Source organism: Nyctereutes procyonoides, unplaced genomic scaffold, assembly GCF_905146905.1.
Source record: "Nyctereutes procyonoides isolate TBG_1078 unplaced genomic scaffold, NYPRO_anot_genome, whole genome shotgun sequence".
Taxonomy (NCBI): domain Eukaryota; kingdom Metazoa; phylum Chordata; class Mammalia; order Carnivora; family Canidae; genus Nyctereutes; species Nyctereutes procyonoides.
In genome coordinates, this window is record NW_026575033.1 from 303,034 (window position 1) to 330,221 (window position 27,188).

Here is a 27,188-nt window from a genome sequence, read left to right on the forward strand (position 1 = left end):
TAAAGTCATTTGAAGAAGGGGTGCCTCGGTGGCTCAGTCAATTAAGCATCTGACTCTTGATTTCAGCTGAGGTCATGATCTCAGGGTTGTGAGATCTGGCTGAGTCAAGCTCTGCACTGGGCATGGAGCCTGCTTGAGATTTTCTCTTTCCCTCTGCCCCTCCACTCCCACCCTCCATCTCATCTCTCTCCCTCCATTTAAAAAAAAAAAAAAAAAAGGTCATTTGAAGAAGTATCTCTGAGAGACTGTAATTTCATTTTCCTCACTAGCTTTACTAATTTGTTCATATAAAATATTAACATAGTTCCCATGTTAAAATCAATATTGTTAGCAGCCTCTTCTCCCCAGTATCTTACTGGAAGTACTTACTCCTAGCTAATAACAATAAGGCAAAAAGGCAGGCTTATTCCTCTTTTCATACTTTCCTTTCTTGGTACATTTTAAAAATTGTGCCATATCTACCTTCCAAACCATACTGCTTCCTTACAATGATCTTTTTATCTTTGTTCTTTAGGTAAAATAAATGTAACACTCACCACCAGTTCTTACATCAAATCCTCTCACTGTTGATTAACTAAAGTTTGTTCTTTTACAGATTTCTCAGGAGTGGTTCCTACTCTGTCTGTAGTCTTTATACAGAAGGTCAGTGTGAGGGGATATAAAACCCATACCTTGCCATTTTCTTCGAGTATTTTATTTTTATTTAACGATTTTAATTTATTTATTCATGAAAGACACACACACACAGAGAGGCAGAGACATAGGCAGAGAGAGAAACATGCAGGGAGCCCAACGTGGGACTCAATCCCAGGACTCCAGGATCATGCCCTGGGCTGAAGGTAGGCGCTCAACCGCTGAGACACCTAGGCGTCTCTCTTTGGAGTATTTTAAAATGTAACTTTATTGCCATCTGGCATCAAGTGCTGGTGATGACAGTGTGATCTTCTTTCTCTTATAAATTAATAATTTTATTAGATAATCTCTGAGTGTCAGCATTGCTGAATTAATTTTCAAGATATGCAATGTGCCCCTTCAATATATAGTTTTAAATCGTCTTTTAGGAACACTTTCTTGTAGTTTTTAGTATTTGTTTTGTTCTATTTCTTTTAATTTTCTTGAGATTCCTAGCACACATATGTTGAGCCTTTTTTGATTTTAGGGATCTTTTAAATCTTTTGGATTTTTGTTCTTTTTTTTTTTAATTTTCAAACCATCCTTTTTGCCTTTCCTTTTTTTTTAATTTTTTTTAAAATTTATTTATGATAGTCACACAGAGAGAGAGAGAAAGGCAGAGACAAAGGCAGAGGGAGAAGCAGGCTCCATGCACCAGGAGCCCGATGTGGGACTCGATCCCGGGTCTCCAGGATCGCGCCCTGGGCCAAAGGCAGGCGCCAAATCGCTGCGCCACCCAGGGATCCCCCTTTTTGCCTTTCCATTTCCCTTAAGGCATTATCTATTGTGTATTTGCTTTTGTGTTTTTTCTAGTTTAGTCTATTTCTGATATGATTTTATTTCTATTCTTGAATGTTGTCATTTCTCATTTCAAATATTCCTTTTTCTATAATCAATCTTATTTCTGAGTTTTTATAATTTTATGTTGTTCTTCAGTATCATTTTCTAAATTTTTAGTTCATTTTGAGATTTACAGTTTTATTGTTTTGTTAGCATGCCTTTTTGGTGGGTATCCATTACCTTTAGGGATATATTGGCTCTTAATTTTTTTTTCTCATAGCAGTTTGTATAGAATTTGACTGTAATTCTTTCTTTTGCTCATGCTTTAAGTGTAATAAAATTTCCTATGCTTTTAGAAGGAAGAAGTGAATCACAATTGCTTTCTTAGCTTCATGGCTCTAGAATTCTCTGGTGATGTTTTCCCAAAATGACAGATAATATGGCCTCATATTCTGAGATCTTGCTCCTCTCTCCTACTTTTGTCTGGATCTTTTCTTTCGTTTGCCCCATTGTCTGTCTCGCTCAAATTAGGCTCTATTCCCAACAGTTTCTACTCAGTATGAGGTCATGGAAGAGAGAGTATCATTTTACTTCCAAAAGTTTTATGGCTAAGGCTCCAGTACCATGAAACTGTGGCACATTTTAGATTTTAGCATCTAATTATGAAAAGCATCTTGCATTACTCCCTTCTCAGTCTTAGTTGCTGTTCTCAGATTGGCTTGCATGCTCCAGGGAAATATCATTCCCAGTCAGCTTTCATTCCATACAAATGCTGATAACCATAAGGATCCATTAGGGCATGGTTTGCCACACCTGTGTATCTGGAGGCTTAGAGGGAAACCGCCTAGTTGTCTACTTTTGTTGTAGAGATTGTGCAGTCTTTAGTTTTGCTATCGAAGTTGCTCTGTGTTTATGGTAGAATTCTACTAGACTCAAAAACTATTTTTTTTTAAATTTTTATTTATGATAGTCACACACAGAGAGAGAGGCAGAGACATAGGCAGAGGGAGAAGCAGGCTCCATGCACCGGGAGCCCAATGAGGGATTCGATCCCGGGTCTCCAGGATCGCGCCCTGGGCCAAAGGCAGGCACTAAACTGCTGCGCCACTCAGGGATCCCTCAAAAACTATTTCATGCCACTTTCTCAGAATCCTAATTCACTTTTTTGGTAATTTATGCATTTTTAGCTTTCCATGCAATGCTACGCTTGTGAAATACATATTATTTCTATCTGCCTATGTCCTTCAAGTTTTTTTAATATTTAACACTTTGAATTCTACCTAAATACCAATCATACTGACTTATCTCTATTCTTTAGTACCACTAAAAGTACTTTATGTGCTTCTGAACTTTTATCTTTCTCTCTTAAGACCTCAAAATTAACTAGATTTATGAAATTTCAGAATGTTAGTAAAATGAAAATTGACAAGAACCCATCCAAAAAGAAAAAGATTTATAATTATTCAACAGTGAGAAAATTTATTCAGCAAGTAACTACCTTATATCAACAAGAGCGCATTCCAAAGATAATCTTCCTATTGTCCTTAAGTTTTCTTGAAGTTCTCGTAAACATGTAATATTCACGACTAGTTCAACACCCACGTCATACAGTAAGACCTATGAAAGCAAGAACTTTGAGTCTGTGGAAAAACAATATTCAAAATATATTTTGCCAACTGAATAGCATAATTAAAATTCAATTTAAAAAATTTCAGGATAAAAACACTAAATGCATTCACCTTCACGATTGCTATTTTTAACTCTTCATTTACCTCTACCAAAGTGTCTGTAGCCATTCTGATGATCTGGCCTCTTCGCCACTGATTTTTATCTGGGATCTTAACAGCACAGTGCATATCATTTTCCCATTTAATAGGTTCCCATTTTGAGTTTTCATATGCAGCTACCATCTTCTCTTCTAAACTAAAGAAAAAAATTAACTTTCAAATTTTTTCTTATATAATTCTCTGACCAAGTTATTTTCTACTGTCCCTCCTTACCCATTCTACTCCAGCCAAACTGGGTACCCTGTTCTTGCTTGAATACCCAAGTATATTTCCACCGCAAGGTCTTTAACTAGCTCTTCCCTCTATGTGAGATGATCTTCCTCCAGATATCCTCATGGCTTATTCCCTCCCTTCCATCAGGATTTATTTCAAATGTCACTGTCTTCTTGAGGTCTTCCCTGATTATCCAAATTGACTTCCTCCTCAACTGCTTGTTCTCTATTGTCTTTGTCATATGTAATATATATTTTTTATTTGTCCATTGTCCCTCCCTCTACTAGAACTTAAGCTTCATGATAGCAAAGACTTGAAATGTTTTTACCACTATATACCCAAGACCTAGAGTACTGGTTGTCAAATAATAGGTGCTCAATAAGTATTTGTCGAACGACTAATTCCAATACAGTGAAAATAACCAGTAAAGATACTATGTATACTTTTAACTAGTTTTTAAATGACTGTTTAGCTGAAATAATTTTACTTTTAAAATTCTACATTTGTTTCAAAGATCTAAAAATTATAAAATATAGAAAAGAGCCCATGGGTAATACATAGTTTCCTTATATGTTATACCTATTAAGTAAGTTTTCTGTTAATAACCACTGAACATAAATCTTCTCAGGAGATATCACATTACAGATATGTACAGGCAGTTCCTTATTATAAAGTGATTGGAGATTCTCATTGGGTAGAGATTTTACAGACACAGGATTTAAGCTGTTTACTTCATTTGAAATAATTTCTTCTGGAGAAGGATCCCATACTTCAATATGCTTTCTGGAATTATCCTTGACGGTGTATCTAAAAAATAAAAAATAAAAACCCATTAGCAAAAAAGAGTAGTTTGCAAAATATTTGTATTTACTTAGATCTAGAGATGAACAAATTTTAGCTACAATTCAGTTTCCCAGTTTTGATATTAATAGTTTTAGTTTCTTTCTTTAAAAAAGGGTTAAAGAAAAAAAAAGGGTTAAACGCTACCAAAGTACACACACACACACACACACACAAAAAAAAACCCCCCTAAAAACCAAACTTCTATTTTCAAAACAGTTTAAAATGCCAAGTTTGCTGTTGAACTCGTGTATAGACTTTTACTCCCAGTTGTACTACAGAATTCAGTTTAGGTAAAATCTCCAGTGGTAAACCCTCTAGAAATCCCGCAATAGTGTAACTACCCTTAGCAGAGTCCTTATCACACTGAAATGGTAAGCTTGACCATCTCACTTTCCTACTACATACTCAGCTCTTTGAGGGCACAAACAACTCTTATTCATCACTAGGTATAGCATTTGCTACAATGTAACAAGTAGGCATATAAACATCTCTTGTTTATATAACCAAATAACAGAAAGAGAAAACTCGCTAATGGGCTTTTAAAAACTTCACTGAGGTATATTTTCCACGCAAAAAAAAAGTTCACCCATTTAAATTGTATGGTTCAACGATTTTTAGTTAACTTTATCAAATGGTGTAACCATCATTATATGTAGTTTTACAAGATTCTCACCTCTCCAGAAAGATCCTTCATTTCCATTTACAGTGAAATCTCTCACCCCTAGGCCAAGGCATCCCCTAATAAACTTTTTATGTGTATAAACTTGTCTTTTCTGGGCATACCATATAGATGGAATCATACAATATACAATCTCTTGTATCTGACTTCTTTTACTTAGCTTAAAATTTGAAGTTTATCTATGATGTAGATGCGTCGGTAGTTTATTCCTTTTAATGGCCAAATAGTATTCCATTATATGAATATATAGTATTTTGTCTATTCACCACTCCCTGGATATTTACATAATTTCCAGTATTTGGCTATTCTGAATGATGCTGCTATGAACATTTGCTTATACATTTGTATATAAACATATGTTGTCATTTCTCCTGGATAGGTACCGAGGAGTGGAATTGGTGGGTTGTGTGGTAATTTTATGTATAGCTTTTTGAGAAATTTGTAAACCATTTTCCAAAGAAGCTATACATCCCTATATATACCTTTTACGTCCCTGACAGTTCTAAGGGTTACTACACATCTTCACCAACATCTATAATTGTCTTATAAGTAATAGCTACTCTAGTGGGTGAGAAAGGATATCTCATGGTGGTTTTAATTTGCATTTCCCTAATGATTAAAATTGTTACACATCTTTTCATGTACTTAGCCAATTATATACCATCTTTGGTAAATATCTGCTTATATCTTGTGCCCATTTATTAGAGGGTTGAATTATTTGTCTTCTAAAGTTGTAGGAGGTTCTTAAGTCCTTTATGGGCCATGTTTGGCAAATATTTTCTCTCACTCTGTCACTGTCTTTCCCTTAATACTGTCTTTCAAAGTACACTAGTTTTGAATTTTGATGAATTGTGCTTCTGGTGTCATAACTAAGAAATCTTTACCCAATTTACATTCCTAAAGATTTCCTCCTAGAAGTTTTGTTTTAGCTCTTAAGAGTATAATTCATTTTGAGTGAACTTTGTGCATGGTGTGAGATAAGGGCTATGTTCATCTGTTTTTGCTGCTGGATATCCAATTGCCATAGCATCATTTGTTGAAAACACTTATCTTTTTTCTAATGAATTGCCTTTGTGCCTTTGTTTAAAAAGTCAATTAATTATAAATTAAGGATTTATTTCTCAACAGTCAATTCTATTCATTCATCTATAGATGTCTATGTTGTTATCACACTGTCTTGGTAGTCCTAGCTTTCTTTATATTAAATTCTGAAACTGGCAAGTGGAAGTCCTTTAACTTTGTTTTCAAAATTGTTTATTTTATGCATTTTGCGTTTACATACAAAATTTGAAATCTTGTCAATTTCTAAAAAAGGTCTGCTGGAATTTTCACATAGCTTGAATTGAACTTTTTTTTAAAGATTTTATTTATTTATTCATGAGAGACACACAGAGAGGCAGAGACATAGGCAGAGAAGCAGGGTCCATGCAGGAAGCCCGATGCAGACTCGATCCCCAGACCCATGATCATGCCCTATGTCAAAAGCAGACAGACGCTCAACTGCTGAGCCACCCAGGTGTCCCTAGTTTGAACGGAATCTATAGCTAATAGACTTAAAAACATTTTAAAAAGTGAGATGAAATTCACATAAAAGTATTTTGAAGTGAGCAATCTAGTAGCATTTAGTACATTCACAATGTTGCACAACCATTACATCTCTAGTTCCAAAGCATTTCTATCACTCCAAAACAAAATCTCCCTAAAGCAGTTGCTACCCATAATCCTCTCCCCTCAACCCCTGTTGACCACCACTCTATGTTCTGCCTCCATGGATTTAACTATTTTGGATATTTCATATAGGGGGAATCATACAGTATGCCACCTTTTGTATTTGGCTTATTTCACTTAGCATAAAATTTTCCAGGTGTATCAATATTATGACATATCAAAATTTAATTAATTAAAAATTCATTCATTCATTCATTTAGGGGCGAGGGGCAAAAGGACAAGAAGAGAAAGAATCTTACACAGGTTCCACACTCAGTATGGAGTCCAATGCAGGGCTCAATCACACAATCCTGAGATCATGAGCTGAGTCAAAATCAAGAATAGGATGCTTAACTTACTGAGCCACCCAGCTATCCCAAAATTTAATTCCTTTTTAAAGGCTGGATAATATTCCATTGTATGGCTATCTACCACAATTTGTTTATCTAACTGCTGATAGACATACAGGGTGGTTCCACCTTCTGGCTGCTATGAATATATATGTACATGTGTTTGTTTGAATACCTGTTTTCAATTCTTTTGGGTATATATATCCAGGAATGGAATTTCTAGGTAATGTGGTAATTCTATATTTAAGTTTTTGAGGAATCTTCAAGCTGTTTTCCACACTTGCTTCACTATTTATATTCCCAACAATGTGCAAGGGTCAAATTTCTCTATATTCTCACCAATACATGTTATTTTTTTCTTTTTTTTTAACAGTCATTTTGGTGTGTGTGTACAGTGGTACATTAATAGGCTTTTAAAAGATAAATATTAATTTTTGAGAATGTATTATATATAAGGTCTAAAATTTAAAAATTTGAATTTTATGACTCTTTCCAGAGAAACAATACATATACATGTATTTAATACTTTTTTGGTTACAAAAACTAAACATCCATAATTGATTATATGCCCAAATCTGGTGGCTTATTAAATTAATGTGCACTGGAAAAAAAACTTAGTTAAAACTGTATGACTTTGATTTTTTTAAAAAACAGTTTGGATAAATGAGAGGTAAGAAAATATTTCATGATTTTAATTAAAACAAACTGGAGGAATGGGAAGCTTCTCAAGTCAATGAATGTTATTACTACTATCTTTAGTCAATTTAGTAACTAAATGTATAATTTGTAACTAGAAAATTCTCAATATTTGAATTTACATGTAAGGAGAATGAATATATATGGAGAGGTGCAAAAGGCAGGGAAATTTTATTTTAAAAGCCAGAGAGCTCCTTATGTATTTTATAGAATGCTACTCCTCCAGGAAAGTTGCTACACTGTCACAAAGAACTCTTCTTTCCAAAATTTATTTTGCTTACTGTGGAAGAGAGTTTTGTTTTAGCTTTAGTGCTCCCCTATAACAATGGCTTATCAAAGTGAGGTGATGGGTGCTTGCTGTTTTCCTCTGATCCTATGATGTTTTCTTGGATTATTCATCTAATAAATGCCTTATTCTCTAAAGCTGCTTAAAACAAAGGGGAAAAATTTAAAGTTTAAAAATAGCTTTATTCCATGACTCATAAAAGAATGAGCTGAGAAGTTGAATTTCACTGAAATTAAAAATATCTACGCTTTGAAAGACACTATCAAGAGTATGAAAAGAAAACCACGTACTTGGAGAAAATATCTGCAAAAGATATACATCATAAAGTACTATTATCCAAAATATACAAAGAACACTTAAAATTCAATAAGAAAGTTACTCACTTAAAAAATGGCTCCAAAACATTGAGAGGAACCTCACCAAAGAAGATATAAAGATAGCAAATAAGCATGTAAAAAGATGCTTCACATCATATGTCATCATGGAAACACAAATTAAAACAAAAATGAAATACTATCACTACACATATAATCAAATAACCAAAATCTAAAATGCTTACACCACCAAGTGCTGGTGAGGATTTGAGGCAACAGGAATACTCACTCATTACTTGTGTGAATGCAAAATGGTACAACTGCTTTGGAAGACAGTTTGGCAGTTTCTTACACAACTAAATACATTGTACCACACAACCCAGCAATCACATTCCTTGGTATTGATCGAAAGATTCTGTCTACATAAAAACCTGCACGTGGATGTTTATAGCAGCTGTATTAAAAATTACCAAAATCTGTTAGCAACCAAGATGTCCTTTAGTAGGTGAATGGATAAACAAACTGTGGTACATCCAGACAATGGATTATTATGCAGTGCTAGAAAGAAATGAGTTATCAAAACCATGAAAAGATAGGGGGAAATTTGAATGCCTACTACTAAGTGAAATAATAAGCCAATCTGAGACTATATACTATATGACTCCAATTATATGATGTTCTGGAAAAGGCAAAATGATAGAGGCAGTAAAAAAAAATCAGTGGTTCTCAGGAATTAGAGGGGAGGGAAGGATGAAAAGACAAAACACAAGGGATTTTTTAGGACAGTGAAAATACTCTGATGTTATAATGGGGGATCATGTCATCATACATTTAGTCAAAATCCACAGAATGTACAGTGAGTAAATTACGGATTTTGGATTATGATATGTGAATGTAGTTTCACTGATATTAATAAATGTACCATTTTGGGGCTGTGGGGAGATTGTGCCCATTGCGGGAGCCAGGAGGTGAGAAATCCCTGTGCTTTCTGCTCAGTGTTGAGAACTTAAAACTGTTGTAAAAAATAAAGTTTATTTAACAAAATAAAAAGGATGACAGACTTACATATGAAATCTAAAACTATAAAACTTTGGAAGAATACATACGAGAAAATCTTTATGACCTTGAGTTGGGTAAAGAGATCTTACAGTGCGAAGTGCCTGAATTATGAAAGGAAAAATTGCCAAAGTTGACTTCAAAGCCAGAAACTTCTCTTTGAAAGACACTGTTAAGAAGCCACAGATTGGAAAAAAAGTATTTGCAAAGCAAAAAGATCTGATGAATTTGTATCTGGAATATGTATTAAAGAACTTTCACATTTCAAGAATAAGCAACATGATTTTACAAAAACATAAAACATTTGAAAAGAAACCTCATCAGAGAAGAGACATAGATGGCAAATAAGCATATGAAAAGATCCTTAGTGTCATTAAAATCAAACCACTATGAAAAACCACTATATTTCTTTTAGAAGGGCCAATGTAAACACAAAATGATTAAATCAAGTGCTGGCAAGGCCACAGAACAAACAGAACTCTCAAAATTGCTGGTGGAAACCCAAAATGATACAGCCAATTTAGAAAACATGTGGCAGTTTCTTATAAAGTTAAAAAAAAATGTCTTTTTTTTTTAAAAAAAAATTTTCTGGGCAGCCCAGGTGGCTTAGCGGTTTAGCGCCGCCTTCAGCCCAGGGCGTGATCCTGGAGATCCGGGATCGAGTCCCACATCAGGCTCCCTGCATGAAGCCTGCTTCTCCCTCTACCTGTTTCTGCCTCTCTCTGTCTCTCATGAATAAATAAAATCTTTAAAAAAAAAAAACAAGAAAACGATTTTTTAAATTACATTCTTATTTTATTTTAGGTATACATATCAAAATATTAAATGGATAAAGTTATATGGTGTCAGATTTGTGCCAAAATTATGAAGGCGATAATGTAGGTGGGGCATTAGATTAAATATAGAAAAAATAACCCACTTACCTTACAAGCAGCAATTGCTCCTAGGTGTGTGTGTGTGTGTGTGTGTGTGTGTGTGTATATACACTCAAGAGAAAATACATACATATGTCTACATACAAGGACTTGTATGCAGGTCCTTTACAACACCTTTATTCATTAAATCTCTCCAACTGGAAATAGCTCAAATTAGGGACGTGTAAGATTTCACCAGTGTCTAACACTGGGAATGTACATTTCACCAGTAGGGAATGTATAATATTGTGGTATACCCAGACAACAGGACAGTAGTGAGCAATAAAAACTACTGATGTGTGCAACATGGATGCATCTCAAAAGCATTAAGCTAAATGAAACATGCCATACACAAAAGGCAAAATACACTACAACTCTATAAGAAGTGGTGGAAAAGTAAAAATTATAGAAATACAAATTATATCAGTAATTCCCAAGATCTGGGTGTGGAGGAAGAGAAATAACTACAAAGATGTCCAAGGAGCTTTTTGTGGTGATAGAAATATTCTGTATTTTGACTGTGATAATGGTTAAATGACTGTATATATAAAAAGGTGAATTTTATTGTATTCACCTCAATAACCCTGACTTTTTAAAAAAGAACTCCCCCCCAACTCTCTCATATATATATATATATATATATATATATATATATATATTTTTTTTTTTTTTTTTGTAAAGAGAGGGAGAAAGAGAAGGCAGGGTGGGGCAGAGGGAGAGAGATACAGAGAGCAAAGGGAGAGAGAGAATCTTCAGCAGGCTCCATACCTAGCATGGAGCATGAAGTCTGATGTGGGGTTCAATCTCACAACTGAGATCATGACCTGAGCTGAAATCAGGAGTCAGACACTTCACCAAGGAGCCACCCAGGTGTCCCTCAGTCCAATATATTTAAATGTTTCCTCTCATCTCTTTCTCTTTCCTTACTTAGGGCCTACAGTGGGAAAACGACAGGCCCTCTCTAGCTTACAGCTCCTCCAGTGATAGGGCGGGGAGGGACAGCAGGACCATATGCTCAGCATGTGCCTACAGGTTTCTGCTTCTCTGGCTTACCCTGACAGACCTTATGTGTGAGTGCTATCAAATATTTGCTTTCTTGAGAGGGGTATGTGGGAATTCATCAGAAGGTCCTTCCAGGGACACCCTTACTGCACAAGTTTGTATTGTGAAAGAATTGTTTTGTCTTAACTCTGGTCTTAACCACCACTCTGCTGTTTTGCTTCAGGGTTGCTTCAACCACTAGTCTGTCTTGAGTACTAGGCACAATGACTCAACTCTTGTTTTTATTCAAAGTATCCACTTGAACCCAGGAAAAATTTACATTTCTCCAAATGGGAATGTGGGCTAATTCTACCACTAACTACCCTATTGTGCCATTTCTCCACCTAATTCCCTTCTCAAAAAAGCACAAAGGGCTGCCAAAGCAGATGTTCCACCTAGAAATAAGATGCCATTCCTCTTTTCTTAGAAGTACCTTCAATCCCTAGGAGCAAATCTTGGTTTTGGGGTCCCTTAAGGAGGGAGGGAAAAGGCCTTCTACTTTCCATTAGATTAATGACTACAATTATTTTTCCTAACCCAAGAGCAGGGGAATACTCCCAAAGCTAAGCAGATATCCTAAAGGGAATGCTATACCAGTTTCCCTTCTTGCAAATAAACTGTTATATATGGACTAACAAAGGTTTACAGGCTTACTTACCCTACTTCATAAGATGCTAGGCCCTCTTTGACAAGCTGGTCATTTACACTAGTAGGAGTCATTCCTGGAGCACCAAGAGAATCAAAAAGCTCAACTAAGAGCACATTATCTTCCAGAATTTCTGTAAAATATTAAGAGGAGTTTGGAGAAAAATAAATACGTCATAAAACATACTAAATGAGGCAATTAAAAAAAACTAGAAACAATTTCATTTTGCAGATGTGTAATTTTAGGGATAAAAGTAGCATTTTGCAAACATAAAACAAGTGTCCATGTTATCTGTAGCATATGCAAATTGACAAAATTTTCATTTTAGATGATTGTGTACTGTTCTATAACAAGTCAAAAAACAATTTAAAGATTTTAAATTCAGAAAAATATAAATTGACATATATTCATTGGAGAGGTGTTCTGATGCATTTTTAAACCATTTTATTCAATTCAACCAAGTTCCAGAGGACATAAGAATGAAATTTAGGTCAATGATTATCTGCAAACGTTTATAGCTTTTGTAAGAATGGTTTAAACCATTCTTAAGGTTTAAAACAACAAAAACTCAATATAGATTCCTCAACTACAGATTGGAACCTGGATTTTTTCCCCCATCCCTGTATTTTTAGGACAAACCATTTAACTTTTAATTTTTTTTAGGAAATATGTTGGTTACTTCAATAGACTATTTAGATCTATTTCTTAAACCAAACTGACAGTCTACCTATGGGTAAAGTTTATATCTCATATGTCTGTTTACTTACTTATGGTACATAGCACAGAGAACTTGCCTAATATGTATCTGAATAAACAACTAAGGAATTTTTTTAGGAAACACATACTTCACTGTAGTTTATGCTTACACCACCTTCTATACAATAGCAGCTGGTAGCTGCAGTTCAGAATGATGTTTCCAAATAAAAGATAAATTGTTACCAGCACCCTGTATTTATTATCTAGTCATAAAAATACATTTTAGTAAACTTCTGTCAAGATCCTAAAAATAATTCCTACTTTTCAATGGGCCAGACATATCTAAAAATAAAAAGCTAAGCAATGCTGAGTCTCAATAAATTTTCATCTCCTTACTTTTCCATCTCTTGTGCTCCCTTTAGTTCTTTGACTTCATATTTCCCATACATGAGGTCATTTATTCCAACAGGGCCAACTTTCCATGTTCTGTACCTATACCACCTTCCCTGCTCTGCTAATTAAAATTTAAATATCCCTTGCTTTATAAGGTAACAATGCATATTAATGGAAGACTCCCCTTCTCATCTATGGTAGTTCATTTTACTATTAATGTCTTAAACTCTCAATCTCATCATTGTGCAGATTAATGGGGTGAGATCTTTTAGATTTAAGGAGTGCCACGAGGCCCTGCTCAAATGAATGATCTAGCCTAATAACTATGTTGTGACTGGTGTTGGATGTTATATGTCTAACAAGTAATTAAGTGGATAAGAAAAAGAAGGAGTCAAGAAAGAAAGTCAGGTCTTGATGGGTAGTCCACAAGAGGGAGGACTATTCTATATTAAATATCTGGCTTCTCTGATGTGAGCAGTAAATTAAGGGCTTCTTAGTCCTTACTGCTCACATCAGGGAAGCCAGGTACAAAAATGTTATTGACTGAGGATGCAATATATATAACCACATTCCTCCCCAAAGAAACTATTTCTTCAGAACAATTTCTCATATCAACAATGTGGATAAATTACCACTGATATGCCATCAGTTCCAAGTTATTATTATTTTTTTAAGATTTTATTTATTCATAGAGACACACACACAGAGAGAGAGAGAGGCAGAGATACAGGCAGAGGGAGAAGCAGGCTCCATGCAGAGAGCCAGACGTGGGACTCGATCCAGGGTCTCCAGGATCACGCTCTGGGCTGCAGGCAGCGCTAAACCGCTGCACCACCAGGGCTGCCCTCAGTTCCAGATTATATAACTGATTGCTAAGCCTCAGTCTCCTCTTCTGGTGGTTGGATTCACTTAATGAGAGTTGAGAAATGTGAACGAACAGATATAGTAAAAATTACCTTGGAAATTCCTATAAATCAACCCTAAGTAAACATGATCTTGTGTGTCCTGCACTAGTACTTATTAAGACCAACACAGCTAAATAAATAAGACTCTCACCTCCCCCCACCCCTGCATCCAAACCCCCTCCAGCCAGATAAGTTTCAGAACTTCAAATTAAGAAAAGCTACATAAAACATATATTATATATTTTGTAAAATATCCCCAGCAGATTCTGAGGCAGCAGCCCACAAGCATACATTACTATCCTGGAATGGAATATATGAATATTTACTATATAGGAAATAAAGACTAGATTTTCAGGATGATTTGAAGGTTATCTAGGTAATTTGGTGGGGACAGGTGATTTGGGGACCCTACTCTTCCGCCATCTTGCCCCTCCTCCAGAAATAAAGACTATATATACTTCATGTCAATTCAGGTCAGGTTTTGCTACTCAACACTTCTTTTTCAGAACATGCTGGGTTACAAAATTGTGAGTTAGTGGTCAGCCTGTATCCTGGACCCAGACCACTCCAAAAAAGAAGTGATTTTTTTCAAAATATGGAGAGCCTACAGTTGAATTTACTTAAGTCAAATGAAATGAGAAAAAAAAAAAAACTACCAGTTATGTCTCACCTCCCCTCACTTCCCTGCACGTTAAACTTTAGCATCCATCACATCAAAATCAGGATAGTGCCCTTGCAAAAATGCAAACTAAAATACAAGAAGTTAATTCCTGGCTTTAGGGCTTTCAAGAGGCCATGTCCAGGATGACTGGATTTTTTATACTATTATTTTATTTTATTTTATTTATTTATTCATAGAGACACAGAGAGAGAGAGAGAGGCAGAGACACAGGCAGAAGGAGAAGCAGGCTCCATGCAGGGAGCCCGACATCCCCGGTCTCCAGGATCACGCCCTGGGCTGCAGGTGGTGCTAAACCACTGCACCACTGGGGCTGCCCTGGATTTTTTTTTTTTTTTTTTTTTTTTTTTTTTTTAAGATTTTAAGTAATCTCTACCTTCAACATGGGGCTTGAACCTACATCCCCAAGATTAACTGTCATATACTCCACCAACTAAGTCAGCCAGGCACCCTTGGGATAACTTGATCTTTAATGATAATTTTTGCTTTGTACTGATTTTAGACTCTAGAGCCTGCCTCTATATCCACTATACCTAATTCTCAACAAATGTTCTCTCTCACCACTCTTACTGATGACACACTGAATTTGTTCTTAGATCTGATAAATGTTGTATTATAATGTTATTCAAAATTATATACAATTACATATCAACAAATAAAAATGGAAACAGCTTACTAACGACTGAACATGTCATAAATTTATCTTGAGTCTTTTCTTCAAAATTTTCCTTAGCTTTTTTGGGCCACTGCTTTGTCCTTATACATGGTTCAATATAGGCCAGCCTACATTTAATTGCCTGTGTCAAACAAAATTGCACCATTAAGAAAAAGTAAATGTAATTTCTAGTTATTCTAGAATTAAAATTTTGCATACAAAACACTGTTTGAATTTAACATATATTTAAAAAATAAATGCACAAAAGCTATCTATAAAATAATTTATAAATACCAATAATTAGAATCAATAGAACATTTGGTTGAATGAATTACTGCACATTTAGACGCCGATATAACAAGCATCTACTGAAAGAATTACAGATACTAATGATATGCTGTTAAATGAAAAACGTGGGTTATAGGACTATTTGCTTAATCCTATAATTGTTAAAAATGATAAAGATGCATCTTAGAATTATATTTATCAAAAATAATCAATAGTTCTGAATGATTATTTTATCTGTATTTTCAAGTTTTTTCCTACAATATTTTATCCATTTTTAAAATGAAAAATATTGTTTAACAATAAGCCCCATTAACCTTCCCTATCTCTGGGGAGTAGGATTCCAAGAAAAGGATATTTTTCCAGACATCTTTCTTTTTCTTGCACAGGTTATGTATACTTAAACATAACTGGAATTGCAGTAAAAATACTTCTATGATGAGTTTTTTTCATAAAATACATCATCTTCCTACCACATTATACAGATATTTTAAAATAATATTAAAAGCTGTAAACAGTAAATACTTAGACACAAACATACATACACATATACACTTATAATTAGTTCTTATTTGCTAAGATATACAGACATTTAAACAATTTAAAGTTGCTACATAGGAAATTACAGTAATGACAGCAACTCTTTTCTATATTCCATGTATCAAATTATTTATGGACAAAAACGTCAGTTAACAGAACATTTCTATGATAAAAATGATTTCTATACAATAGCAGCTGATAGCTGCAGGTCAGAATGATGTTTCCAAATAAAAGATAAATTGTTACCAGCACCTATGACTCACAATAAGTAGATTACCTTCTCTGGGGGATTTAGAAACTCATCCTTTATTTTACGCATTTCTTTAAGTGTTATTTTTGCAGTATTGCCAAAGTCCACATATTTAACTTCAACTTCACGATGTCCAGGCAATCCTTCAAAAATTATGAAATTAGAAATCAAACTTGCAAAGAAAACAGAATTATCTAGCAAAATTTAGGTTAATCTACAGTCAACTATCCTAGAATACTTTTATGATTAATACATAAACATACTTTTTTAATATAAAAAATATTTCTAATATGTGAACTTAAAAAAAACAACCATAATGCATAGTCTTCAGACTTGGTGAAAAGAAATTAACAATTTTAAGATATCTAAAGGACAATCAAAATCAGGATAACAACATGGCTATCAGATGCTAGGTTAAAAATTAGATGTTAAAACTGACTGGGTTAGAATCCAAATTCCACGTGACTTTGAGCAAGTTCCTTTTTCTCTCTAAGCCTCATTATTTCATTGTAAAATGGATATACCAACAGAATCCAACCTCATAAGACTTTTTTGAGGATTCATGTATTTAAAATAATTAGCAAAGCATCAAAGTAAGCACTTAATAAATGTTTACTGTTAGTCAACACAGGTGATTAAGGCAAGAGATTTAATAAACTAAAGATTCATTCATATAATGATACCTAACTGAAATTCTTTTTTCCTAACTGAAATTTAAAAAAATTATTTGGGGAGATACTGTAAGAAATAAGCAGAGACAGACCTCCATGTCAATCTAGTCTCTATATTTTACAGGATACCAATGAAGCCCCTAAAAAGTTCAAACACATGCAAGTTTGAATAAAAACCTATCATACACTGGCCTTTTTGAAAATACTCAAAATATATGGTTGACTTTAGCTTCTCTTAACACACCTATGTATAGTTCTATAAATTGGTTGCCATCATTTCCAAATTTAAAGGGTAGTACAGTATATATAATTTCAAAAATGGAAAAAGTATAAGCATTCTCTGCTCCTTAGTAGAAGTGGAAGCATATGGAACAACACTGGTACTGGAGAGGAAATTTCAAACTACTTAGGCCCTATGGTAATTTGCATCCACAGTAATTGAAAAGACACATGTTACCATAGGTGTAAGAAGGTGAGAGAATCCCTCCATATTTCTGCAGGAATCCTCTCGCTAGAAGGATATTCTCAACTGTACCAATGCTATTAGATTCCTTAAGTCTCCAAATGGAGATGTAGTTTTAGACAACACAAACAAATGGACAGGAGATAAAATTTAAAGAACATTTTTTATTCAAATTATCAATCATGTATGAGAGTAGAGTCAGGAGACATGAAGATCTCAAAATTTACCTCCATTTATCCTGAGGAAACAATTAGAAAATGCTCAAAAAAAAAAAAAAAAAAGGAGGAGTAAACTGAAGAGGTAAACATGGGATTTATAAAATGAGGGATCCAATACAGGAAAACCAAGAAGTATACTGCCAAGTGAAATAAATTCTCTGAATAACAAAAGTGTAATAAGCTTAGAAGACTAGTAGTCTAATTGGGGAGATAGAAGGATGTTTTCACCATTAGAGAAAAAATTAAACTAACATTACCTGAAAAGCTTAACATGTGGAAAACTGTTTCTGAACTATTAGGAAAATGTAGCCATAGGTTTAAAGGAAACAAAGTGAAAATTTGATGCATTAAGTTGAAATAGAAATAAAGTATTCTTTATGACTTAGTGAAAACATTTATATAAAATATGGGTTAACTAAAAATTGTGATACAATTATAGGGGTGGGCTCGGGAGAGCACAAGAGAGCTACAAGAAATCTAAAACTGCTATCTACCATAATAAGAATAGATAATACCTAAAACTATCAACAAAGTATTATATGTTTAGAATAAATAACACAAATATCAAAAGAAACAGCTGAAAGAATTTAAGGTATTTTTAAAAATAATCTCTACACTCCACATAAAGCTCAAATTCATGACCCTGAGATCAAGAGTTGCATGCTTTTCCAAGTGAGTCAGCCAGGCAACCCTAAAATATTTGCCTTTGAGGAATGGAGTATAAGTTGTTTATTACCATTTAAATTTTTAAATAAGGCAGACATTAGAAAACAAACAAAAAAAAAACCAGTTAAGTCCCAGGCAAATCAAAATCTAAGGGCTGAGAGATTCACCTCCAAACATTACCACTAGCTTTTTAAAGATAGATAATTGAGCAAATACCACCACTTCCATGATTTAATTTGTACCAACTCAAATTATGTCAATTTTAAGCATAACATTTCCCTGTGGAAACTCTGTAAATTTCCTACCAATGACTTTTGCTCGGTACCAAACTCCATCTTCAAATTTAGCTACACAGGCTTGACCTTGAACTGGACAGAGGATTTCCAGATTTTCTCCATCTTCACTTTTATAGAATTCCTCAATTGTCTTTAGTAAAAATAAAAAATCCAGGCTCTCTATCTGAGAAATAAAGGTATTAAAACACTGTAGTTTCAAAGAAGCAAAATTTAAATATGGCAATGTATTATAAGCACTGGCTATAAAATTATGAAATGTTGGAATTACACAAATTATTACATAATTTATACTTGAGATATTTTATTACAGAAGCAGTATATAAAATTAGAAAATATGGACATAACAAAAATTTTTAGAAATCATGTTTCTCCAGGTATCTTAAGTGTCTATCCTCCCAGATCCCTTATACACAAACTTCCCATATTTTTTAAAACAAAAATGAGATGATCCCTTACATGCAATTTGATTACAGTTTATTTGTATTTTCCATCAATTCTCACTTTTCTATTTCTATCAGTACTTCTAGACCACATTTAGATATCCCTAACTGACCCAAACCAGTATCAAATTCAAGACACGTTATAACTAGTTATTTCAATAAATCTTTTAGAATCTAGTGTAGTCCTCTTTTTAGGTCTTGCTGAAAAGAGCCTGCTATTTTTCTGCAGAATGCTCCATCTTATGGATTTACAAGGTTATATCCTCATGCTATCAATTAGCTTGTTTCTCCATTAAGTGGGGTCTGTCTCCTGAAATTTCCCCAAACCTAGAAGTTGTGTGTATAGGTTTGGTGGATTCAAACCTTTTGTGGCCAGAATACATCTTAAGTGTACTTAAGCTGCAATATATCAAAAGATATAACATTATTGTCTCAATATTAACATGCTAAGATTCACCTACAGCTTAGGGTGATGATCCCTCTACTGTACAGTTATGTTTTTACCATTGGATCCACCACGTAATTCATGTACTTTGACATTATATACTCATGTATACAAATACTTTGACATTATATGAACTTCCAATTTCCCATCAACCTTCCATCTTATGGTTTTAAAGTGAATTGATCATTCTTTAAATCAGTAATTTCAGTAAGGTTTATGAAATAACTGCATTGAGTAAACTAGAGATTTCTCTTATTAAATAATATTTAACATTTGGTTACTTTAGTTCTTAAAGTTCCTATAATACCTAAAACACAGTACCCTCCCAAATTCCAAAACACCAAGAAATGCCTTATTATCTCTCCAAATGCTAATTCTTAAGGTTAAAAAAATATTTTAAAATTCACTTCAAATGGCAAAAAATGAAATTTTTCTCTTAAGTATTATAATGCAAGTGGAAATTTTGTGAATCTGTGTTTTCTTGTTGTTCCATTTATATTACTTTAAAAACTTTACATTTTCTAAACTTTTATTTCTAAGTAGATATTATTCACATTCTTTCATTAACAGGTTATCCATAGTGGGTAGTAAAAAATTCAACAGAGAAATGACATCAGCAAAATAGGAGACTAGGAAGTTCCAAGTTCTCATTCTCCCACAGAAATAAAACAAAAAACAAGGAAGAGAGGCAGAGAGACAGAGAGAGACATCATACAAACTTTGTCAAACTATGGAAAAGTCAAAGGTTTACAACAACCAAGCAAACACCCAGACTCCTGACATTCAAAGAAATCTGCCAAAACATTTTCTGAACACAAGCTAAAGGAACTGAGACTCTGATTTTCAGAGTTTCAAATGCCGTTTTCAACAAAAATAGAAGAAATACAAAGAAAAAGAAAAACATGGCTCATTCATAGGAACAAAATAGAAACCACTCACAAAGAAGCCCAGATAAAGGACTTACTCGACAAAGACTTTAAAACTGCCTTAAATATGTTCAAAGAATAAAGGAACACATGGATAAAGAATTAAAGGAAACCAGGAAAACAATAAAGGACCAAAATGAAAATGCCAACAAAGAGAAATTATAAAAAGGAATCAAATTCTGGAGTTGAAAAGTACAATAACTAAAGTGAAAAAATACACGAGAGGGATTCAACAGCATATTTGAACAATCATAAGAAAGGATCAGTGAACTTGAAGATAGGACAACTGAAATCATTAAGTGGTGAGAAAAGAAAAAAAAAAGAGTGAACGGAACAGAAACTAAGTGACTTGAACAGAGACCAAGGGCACCATAAGACATATTAATATACACATTATGGGAGTCTCAGAAGGAGAAAGAAAGAAAGAAGTAGAAAGATTATTTGAGGATATAATGGCTGAAAACTCCCCAAATTTGATGACATACATGAATCTACAAATCTAAGAAGGTCATTTGTATCTCCAAGAAAGATATATTCAAGACATGAGAATGTGACATTATTTAGAAACAGTCTTAACAGTGATAATCAAGTTAAAATGAGGTCATTATGGTAGGCCTTAATCTGATTGGTGTTATTAAAAGGGGAAAATTTAGTACAGAGACAAATACAGGAGAAGGCTTGTGAAGATTATGGCAGTGATTAGGGTGATGTAGAAATCAGAGACAACCAAAAAGTTCCAATTAATCACCAGAAACTAGGAGAAAGGAATGCAATACATTATCACTTACAGCCCTAAGAAAGAACCGACCCTACTGATACCCTGATCTCATACTTTGAAACTCCAGAACTATGAGACAATAAATTTATGTTCTTTAATCCACTTAATTTATGTAACTTTGTTGTTGCAGCCCTAGGAAATGAATACAGGTTTTGGTTTTGAGAAGTAGGGTATTGCAGTAACAAATACCTAAAATGTGGGTGTGACTTTGGAATTAGGTAATGGATTGAGGAGGAGAACTTCTGAAGTGCTTGAATGAAGAAGTCCAGATTGCCCTGGAAAGAATTTTGGTAGAAATAGGAATGTTAAAGGCGCTTCTGGCAAGATCTCAGAGAGAAATGAAGAACATATTATTGGAAACTGGAAGAAAGGCAATCCTTGATATAAAGTGGTAGAGAACTTAGCTGAATTGTGTTCTGCGAGACAGAAAGTAGAACTTTAATATTTAGCTGAGGAGATCTCTAAGAACAAACATTGAATGCAGATTGGTTTCTCTTTGCTCATAATAAAACAGGAGAAGACAGAGATAAGGAATTGTCAAACATAAAGAAACCAAAACTTGAAGAATTTAGAATATTCTCAGTCTATCCATATTGTAAACAATGAGATTATGTGCTTAGAGAGGACACCAAAGATGTGGCTGGATACTGCTAAAGAGATTATGGGCATGTGAAATATGGATCTAATCAATCATCTCAGCAGAAACACTGCCTGCTTGAATTTATGGGGACAGAGATGGGAAGAAGAAAGAAAGGCTGTTGGGATTATACAGGCAGGAAGTGAGCTGACAGGGCTAATTCAACCCTGAACATGTGTTATATTTTTTTTAAGATTTTATTTATTTATTCATGAAAGACACAGAGAGGCAGAGATATAGGCAGAGGGAGAGGCAGGCTCCTTACAAGGAGCTTGATGCAGCACTCACACCGTGTGATCCTGGGATCACACCCTGAGCCAAAGGCAGATGCTCAACCACTGAGCCACCCAGGTGTCCCTGAACATGTATTATCTTTCAAGAGAAATAATGACCCTGAAGGTGATTCAGAGGCTGGCATGTCTGCCACTGTCACCAGGAGCCCAGTGGGCAGATGTCTGAGAGGCAGGAACATCTATCTCATTCTCTGTTCCAGGAGGCCTCCTGGGTTCCAGAGCATGAGGGCAACCTCTCAATTCCAACAGGTGAGGCTGCTCCCAGGGCTAAGGTGGCAAAGCCACCACCCTAGTGTGACTAGAGGGTAGAGCATCCAGCCAATGAAGGTTATTCTCAAGTCATAAGAATCTAATAGAATTTTCCCTGCTAGGTTTTAGATTTGTCTGGTCTCACATATTCAGACATGGAGATTTTTGCTCCAGCTTGAACCTCTACTTGAATTAGATGAATTAGATGATAAGATTTGAGACTTTGGTTGATGAAATTTATATAGAAGATTTTAGACTTACCACTGATGCTGGAATGACTGGGATGGGATGAATGTATTTTGCATGTGGAAAGTACATGAATTTCTGATGGAGCAGAAAGAAGACTGCTTTGGGAACTGTGTCCTCACCCCCCAAAATAAATATTTTGGAGTTATAACCCTTCAGTACCTCATAATGTAACCTTACTTGAAGACAAGGTTTTACAGAGGTTATCAAAGTAAAATAAATTCTTAGGAGGGAACTAATTCAATACGACTGGTATCCTTACTGAAAAATTGAGATGAACAAGCACAGAGAAAATGCCATGTGAAGAAAGAGGATGAGACTAGGAAGAGGAAGCAGAAGCCAATGAGTGGTAAAGACTGTCAGCATACCACCAAAATCTAGGGGACAGACATGGAATAGATTTTACCTCTAAGACCTCAGAAGGAATGAATCCTGTCAACATCTTGATTTTAGACTTCCAGAGTCCATCACTGTAAAACCATAAAGTTTTGTTGTTTAAGCTATCCAATTCAGGGTACTTTGTTACAATGGCCCTACAAAGCTAATACACAATAGAATCTTGAAAGCAGCAAGAGAAGCAAGTTGTTATGTACTAGGGGTCATCAACAAGATTACTGGTTGATCTCTCCTAAGAAACCTTTGGGGACAGATGAGAATAGGTAGATATATTTAAAGTGCTGGGCAAAAAACCCTATCAACTGAGAATTACATACCCAGCAAAACTACCCTTCAAAAAATGAGGGAAAAATTAAGCCAGTCACAGAGAAACAAGAGGTGAGGGAGTTTGCTGCCATTAAAGGGAATCCTCTAGGTAGAAATAAACGGATGCTAGAGTGTAACTCAGAGTCACATGAAGATATGAAGATCTGTGGTTCAGGTAAGTACAAGGACAAATATGAAAGCCAGTATTATTTTAATCTTGGTTTGCAACTCCATTTTTATTTCTTTATTTCTACAGGATAGTATCTATTTCTATAGAACTTAAAAGATAAATGCATAAAATTATAAATTTGTGTTATTGAGCACACAAGATTAATTTGTGACATCAATAATATAAAAGGGGAATGGAGCTGCACAGGAGTAAGGTTTTTGTGCAATTAAAGTTGGTATAAACCTATATTAATTGTTACTTTAGGATATTATATGTAATCCCCAAGGTAATGATAAAAAATACAGATACATACAAAAGGAAATAAGGTAATCAAAACATGAAACTACAATATTTGCACACCCATGTTCCCTGCAGCATTATTCACAAGAGCCAAGAGGTAGAAGCAAACCCAATGGATTAATAGATTAATAAAATGTGATATATATACATACAATGGAATATTAGCCTTAAAGAAGAAAATCTCACACAACAGTATGAATGAAACTTAAGAAAATTAGATTAAGTGAAGCCAGCCACCAAAAGACAAACACTATGATTCCACTTACACGAAGCATCAAAATAATGAAATTCATAGAATTGTGGCTGTAAGTGGTTAGGGATAGGGGAAAATGGACAGTGATTGTTTAGGAAGTGTAGAGTTCAGTTCTGCAAGATGAAACAGTTCTAGAGATCTGTTTCACAATAATGTGAGAGTATAGTTAACACTACTGAACTGTACACTTAAATATGGTTATATGGTAAATTCTGTTTTTTTATGAGAATGTTTTTCAAAAATATTAAAAAATGACATTGCAAGAAAACTAAACACAATAGAGGGAAATAATAGAGGAAATGAGAGACAAAAAAGGTATAATATATACAGAAAATAGTAAACTGGTGGGAGTTTTTCCTACTAATAGGTATTTTAAATGGATTAAACTCCCTAACTAAAAGGCAAAGATTTGCAGAATGGTTTTAAAAAATGGCCCAACTATATGCTATCTATAAGATACTTGCTTTAAATCCAAAAACATACATAGGTTGAAAGTTAAAAATTAGAAAATGTATTCCATGCAAACAGTAGCTAAAAGAGAGCTGGGGTGGCTATGTTACTATCACAGAAAACAGACTTTAAGTCAGATAATATTACAAGATACAAAGAATGACATTACACATTGATAAAAGGGGTCAATTCACCAATAAGATGTAATAATTATATCAGAGCCCCAAAATATATGATGCAAACATTGACAGAATTGAAAGGAGACAGACCTTCAATAAAAGGAGACTTCAATGCTCCACTTTCAAAAACGGAACTACAAAGAATGTCAAGAAGAAAACAAATTACTTGAACAGTACAAACCAGCTACACCTAACAGACATATACAGAACATTCAAGCCAAGAGCAGAATGCACATTTTTCCTCAAGTATACATGAAACATTCTCAGGATAGACAATATGTTAGGCTACAAAACAAGCCTTAATAAGTTTTAAAAGACTGAAAACATACAAAGTATCTTTCCTAAGCACAATGGAAGGACAACATGATAAAGGCCATATGGAAAAACCCAGATACCACAGTCAATGGTAAAAGACAAATGCTTTTTCTCCTCAGAAGAAAAAGATGTCTGCTTTTTCTATTTGTATTCAACAAGATATTGGAATTTCTAACCAGAGCCATTAAATAAGAAAAAGAAACAAAAGGCATTCCAATTGTCAGAAATAAAATTATCTCTTTGCAGCTGACATAATTTCATAACATAGAAAACTGTAAAGAGCCCACCAAAAAAACCTGTTAGTGAAGTTACAGGACCTAAAATCCAGATAGAAAAACCAGTTGTATAAATCAGTAATGAACAATCTAAAAAGGAAAGTAATAATTCCTTCTATAATATCATTAAAAAAAAAGAATACACTTAGGAACAAACTTAAACAAGGAAGGAAGAGACTTGTATACTTATATACCATACCAGACTGCTAAAAGAAATGAAAGATGACAAAAATAAGAGAAAAGGCACTCCACATTCATGGCCTGGAAGATCTAGTATTACTGACAATATTTCCCAAAGCAATCTACAATTCAATGGTATCACTAGCAAATTTTCAGATGGTTCAGACAGAATAGAAAAACTCATTCTAAAAGTCATATGGAATCTCAAGGGACCTCAAATTGCCAAAACAATCTTAAAAAGGACAAAGTTGGAGTGCTGACACATCCTGATTTCAAAAATGGTCAGAGGACTGGAATAGGTATTTCTCCAGAGAAAATATATAAATGACCAATAAATACACACATGAAAAAATGTATTCAATACTAGCCATATGGGAAATGCAAATCAAATCCATAATGAGATGTAACTTCATGCCCTTAAAATGGCTTTTATTTTTTTAAAAAATGTTTTATTTATTCATGAGAGACACAGAGAGAAAAAGAGAGGCGAGACACAGGCAGAGAGCGAAGCAGGCTCCATACATGGAGCCCGACGTGGGACTTGATCCCGGGTCTCCAGGATCACGCCCTGGCTGAAGCCACTCAGGCTGCCTGGCTTTTTTTTTTTTTTTAATGAGTGTTGGTGATAGAAATACTGCAACCTTTATGCATTGCTAATAGAAATACAAAATAGTGTGGCACTGTGGAAAATAGTTTGGTAGTTCTTCAAAAAGTTAAACAGAACTTTAATAATCCAGCAATTCCAGAGCTAGGTATATACTTAAAAGAACTGAAAGCAGAGACCCAAATAGAATTTGTACCTCCATGCTTATAGCAGCATTATTCACAATAGCCAAAATGTTGAAACAATCCAAGTGTCCATCAACAGATGAATAGATAAACAAAATGTAGTATATACATACAATGAAATATTAGTCATGAAAAAGAATGAAATTCTGATACATGCACAACTGGTAAACACTATGCTAAGTGAAATAAGGCAGACACAAAGTAAAAATATTGTTTCCACTTAAGAGGTACCTAGAATAAATACATTCATAAAAAATATAGTAGTACAGGTTATCAGAAGCTGGGGGAAGGAAAAATGGAGAGTTACTGTTTAAGGATTACAGAGCTGTTTGGGATGATCAAACAGGTCTGGAGATGAATAATGGCAATGGTTGCACAAAACATATTTAATGGCACTGAACTGTACATTTAATGGCTAAAATGGTATATTTGTTTTACTTCCATTTAAATAAAAGACAATATAGAATATTCAGTGTAAGAAATATATGTAAGTCCTAGCTTAGTACCAAATAAGCAGACTTCTACAACTCATCTAGGGAGCCCTTATCGTGTGCTGCAGTGCTTGAGATGGCAGTCTCTGAATGCAGTTACACTGCCCAGTTCAATCCTGGCTCATCCCTATGTATTTGAACAAATCCTAGCTGAAAACTTTCCCAATCTGGGAAGGGAAACTGGCATTCAGATCCAGGAAATAGAGAGATCCCCCCTAAAATCAATAAAAACCGTTCAACACCTCGACATTTAATAGTGAAGCTTGCAAATTCCAAAGATAAAGAGAAGATCCTTAAAGCAGCAAGAGACAAGAAGTCCCTGACTTTCATGGGGAGGAATATTAGGGTAACAGCAGACCTCTCCACAGAG

The 27,188-nt window shown here is 34.5% G+C and overlaps 1 protein-coding gene across 1 annotated transcript in view; it reads right to left on the bottom strand.

The window, feature by feature from the left end:
* RNF17 (ring finger protein 17) overlaps positions 1–27,188 on the bottom strand; it is a 122,082-nt gene that overhangs the window by 43,562 nt on the left and 51,332 nt on the right. The window contains exons 16-22 of the mRNA XM_055317208.1: positions 18,711–18,864; positions 16,415–16,530; positions 15,334–15,454; positions 11,997–12,117; positions 4,032–4,259; positions 3,225–3,375; positions 2,951–3,069 (exon numbers count right to left, since the gene is read on the bottom strand). Of these exons, the coding sequence (XP_055173183.1) occupies positions 2,951–3,069; positions 3,225–3,375; positions 4,032–4,259; positions 11,997–12,117; positions 15,334–15,454; positions 16,415–16,530; positions 18,711–18,864 (1,010 nt within the window). The remainder of the gene's footprint in view (positions 1–2,950; positions 3,070–3,224; positions 3,376–4,031; positions 4,260–11,996; positions 12,118–15,333; positions 15,455–16,414; positions 16,531–18,710; positions 18,865–27,188) is intronic.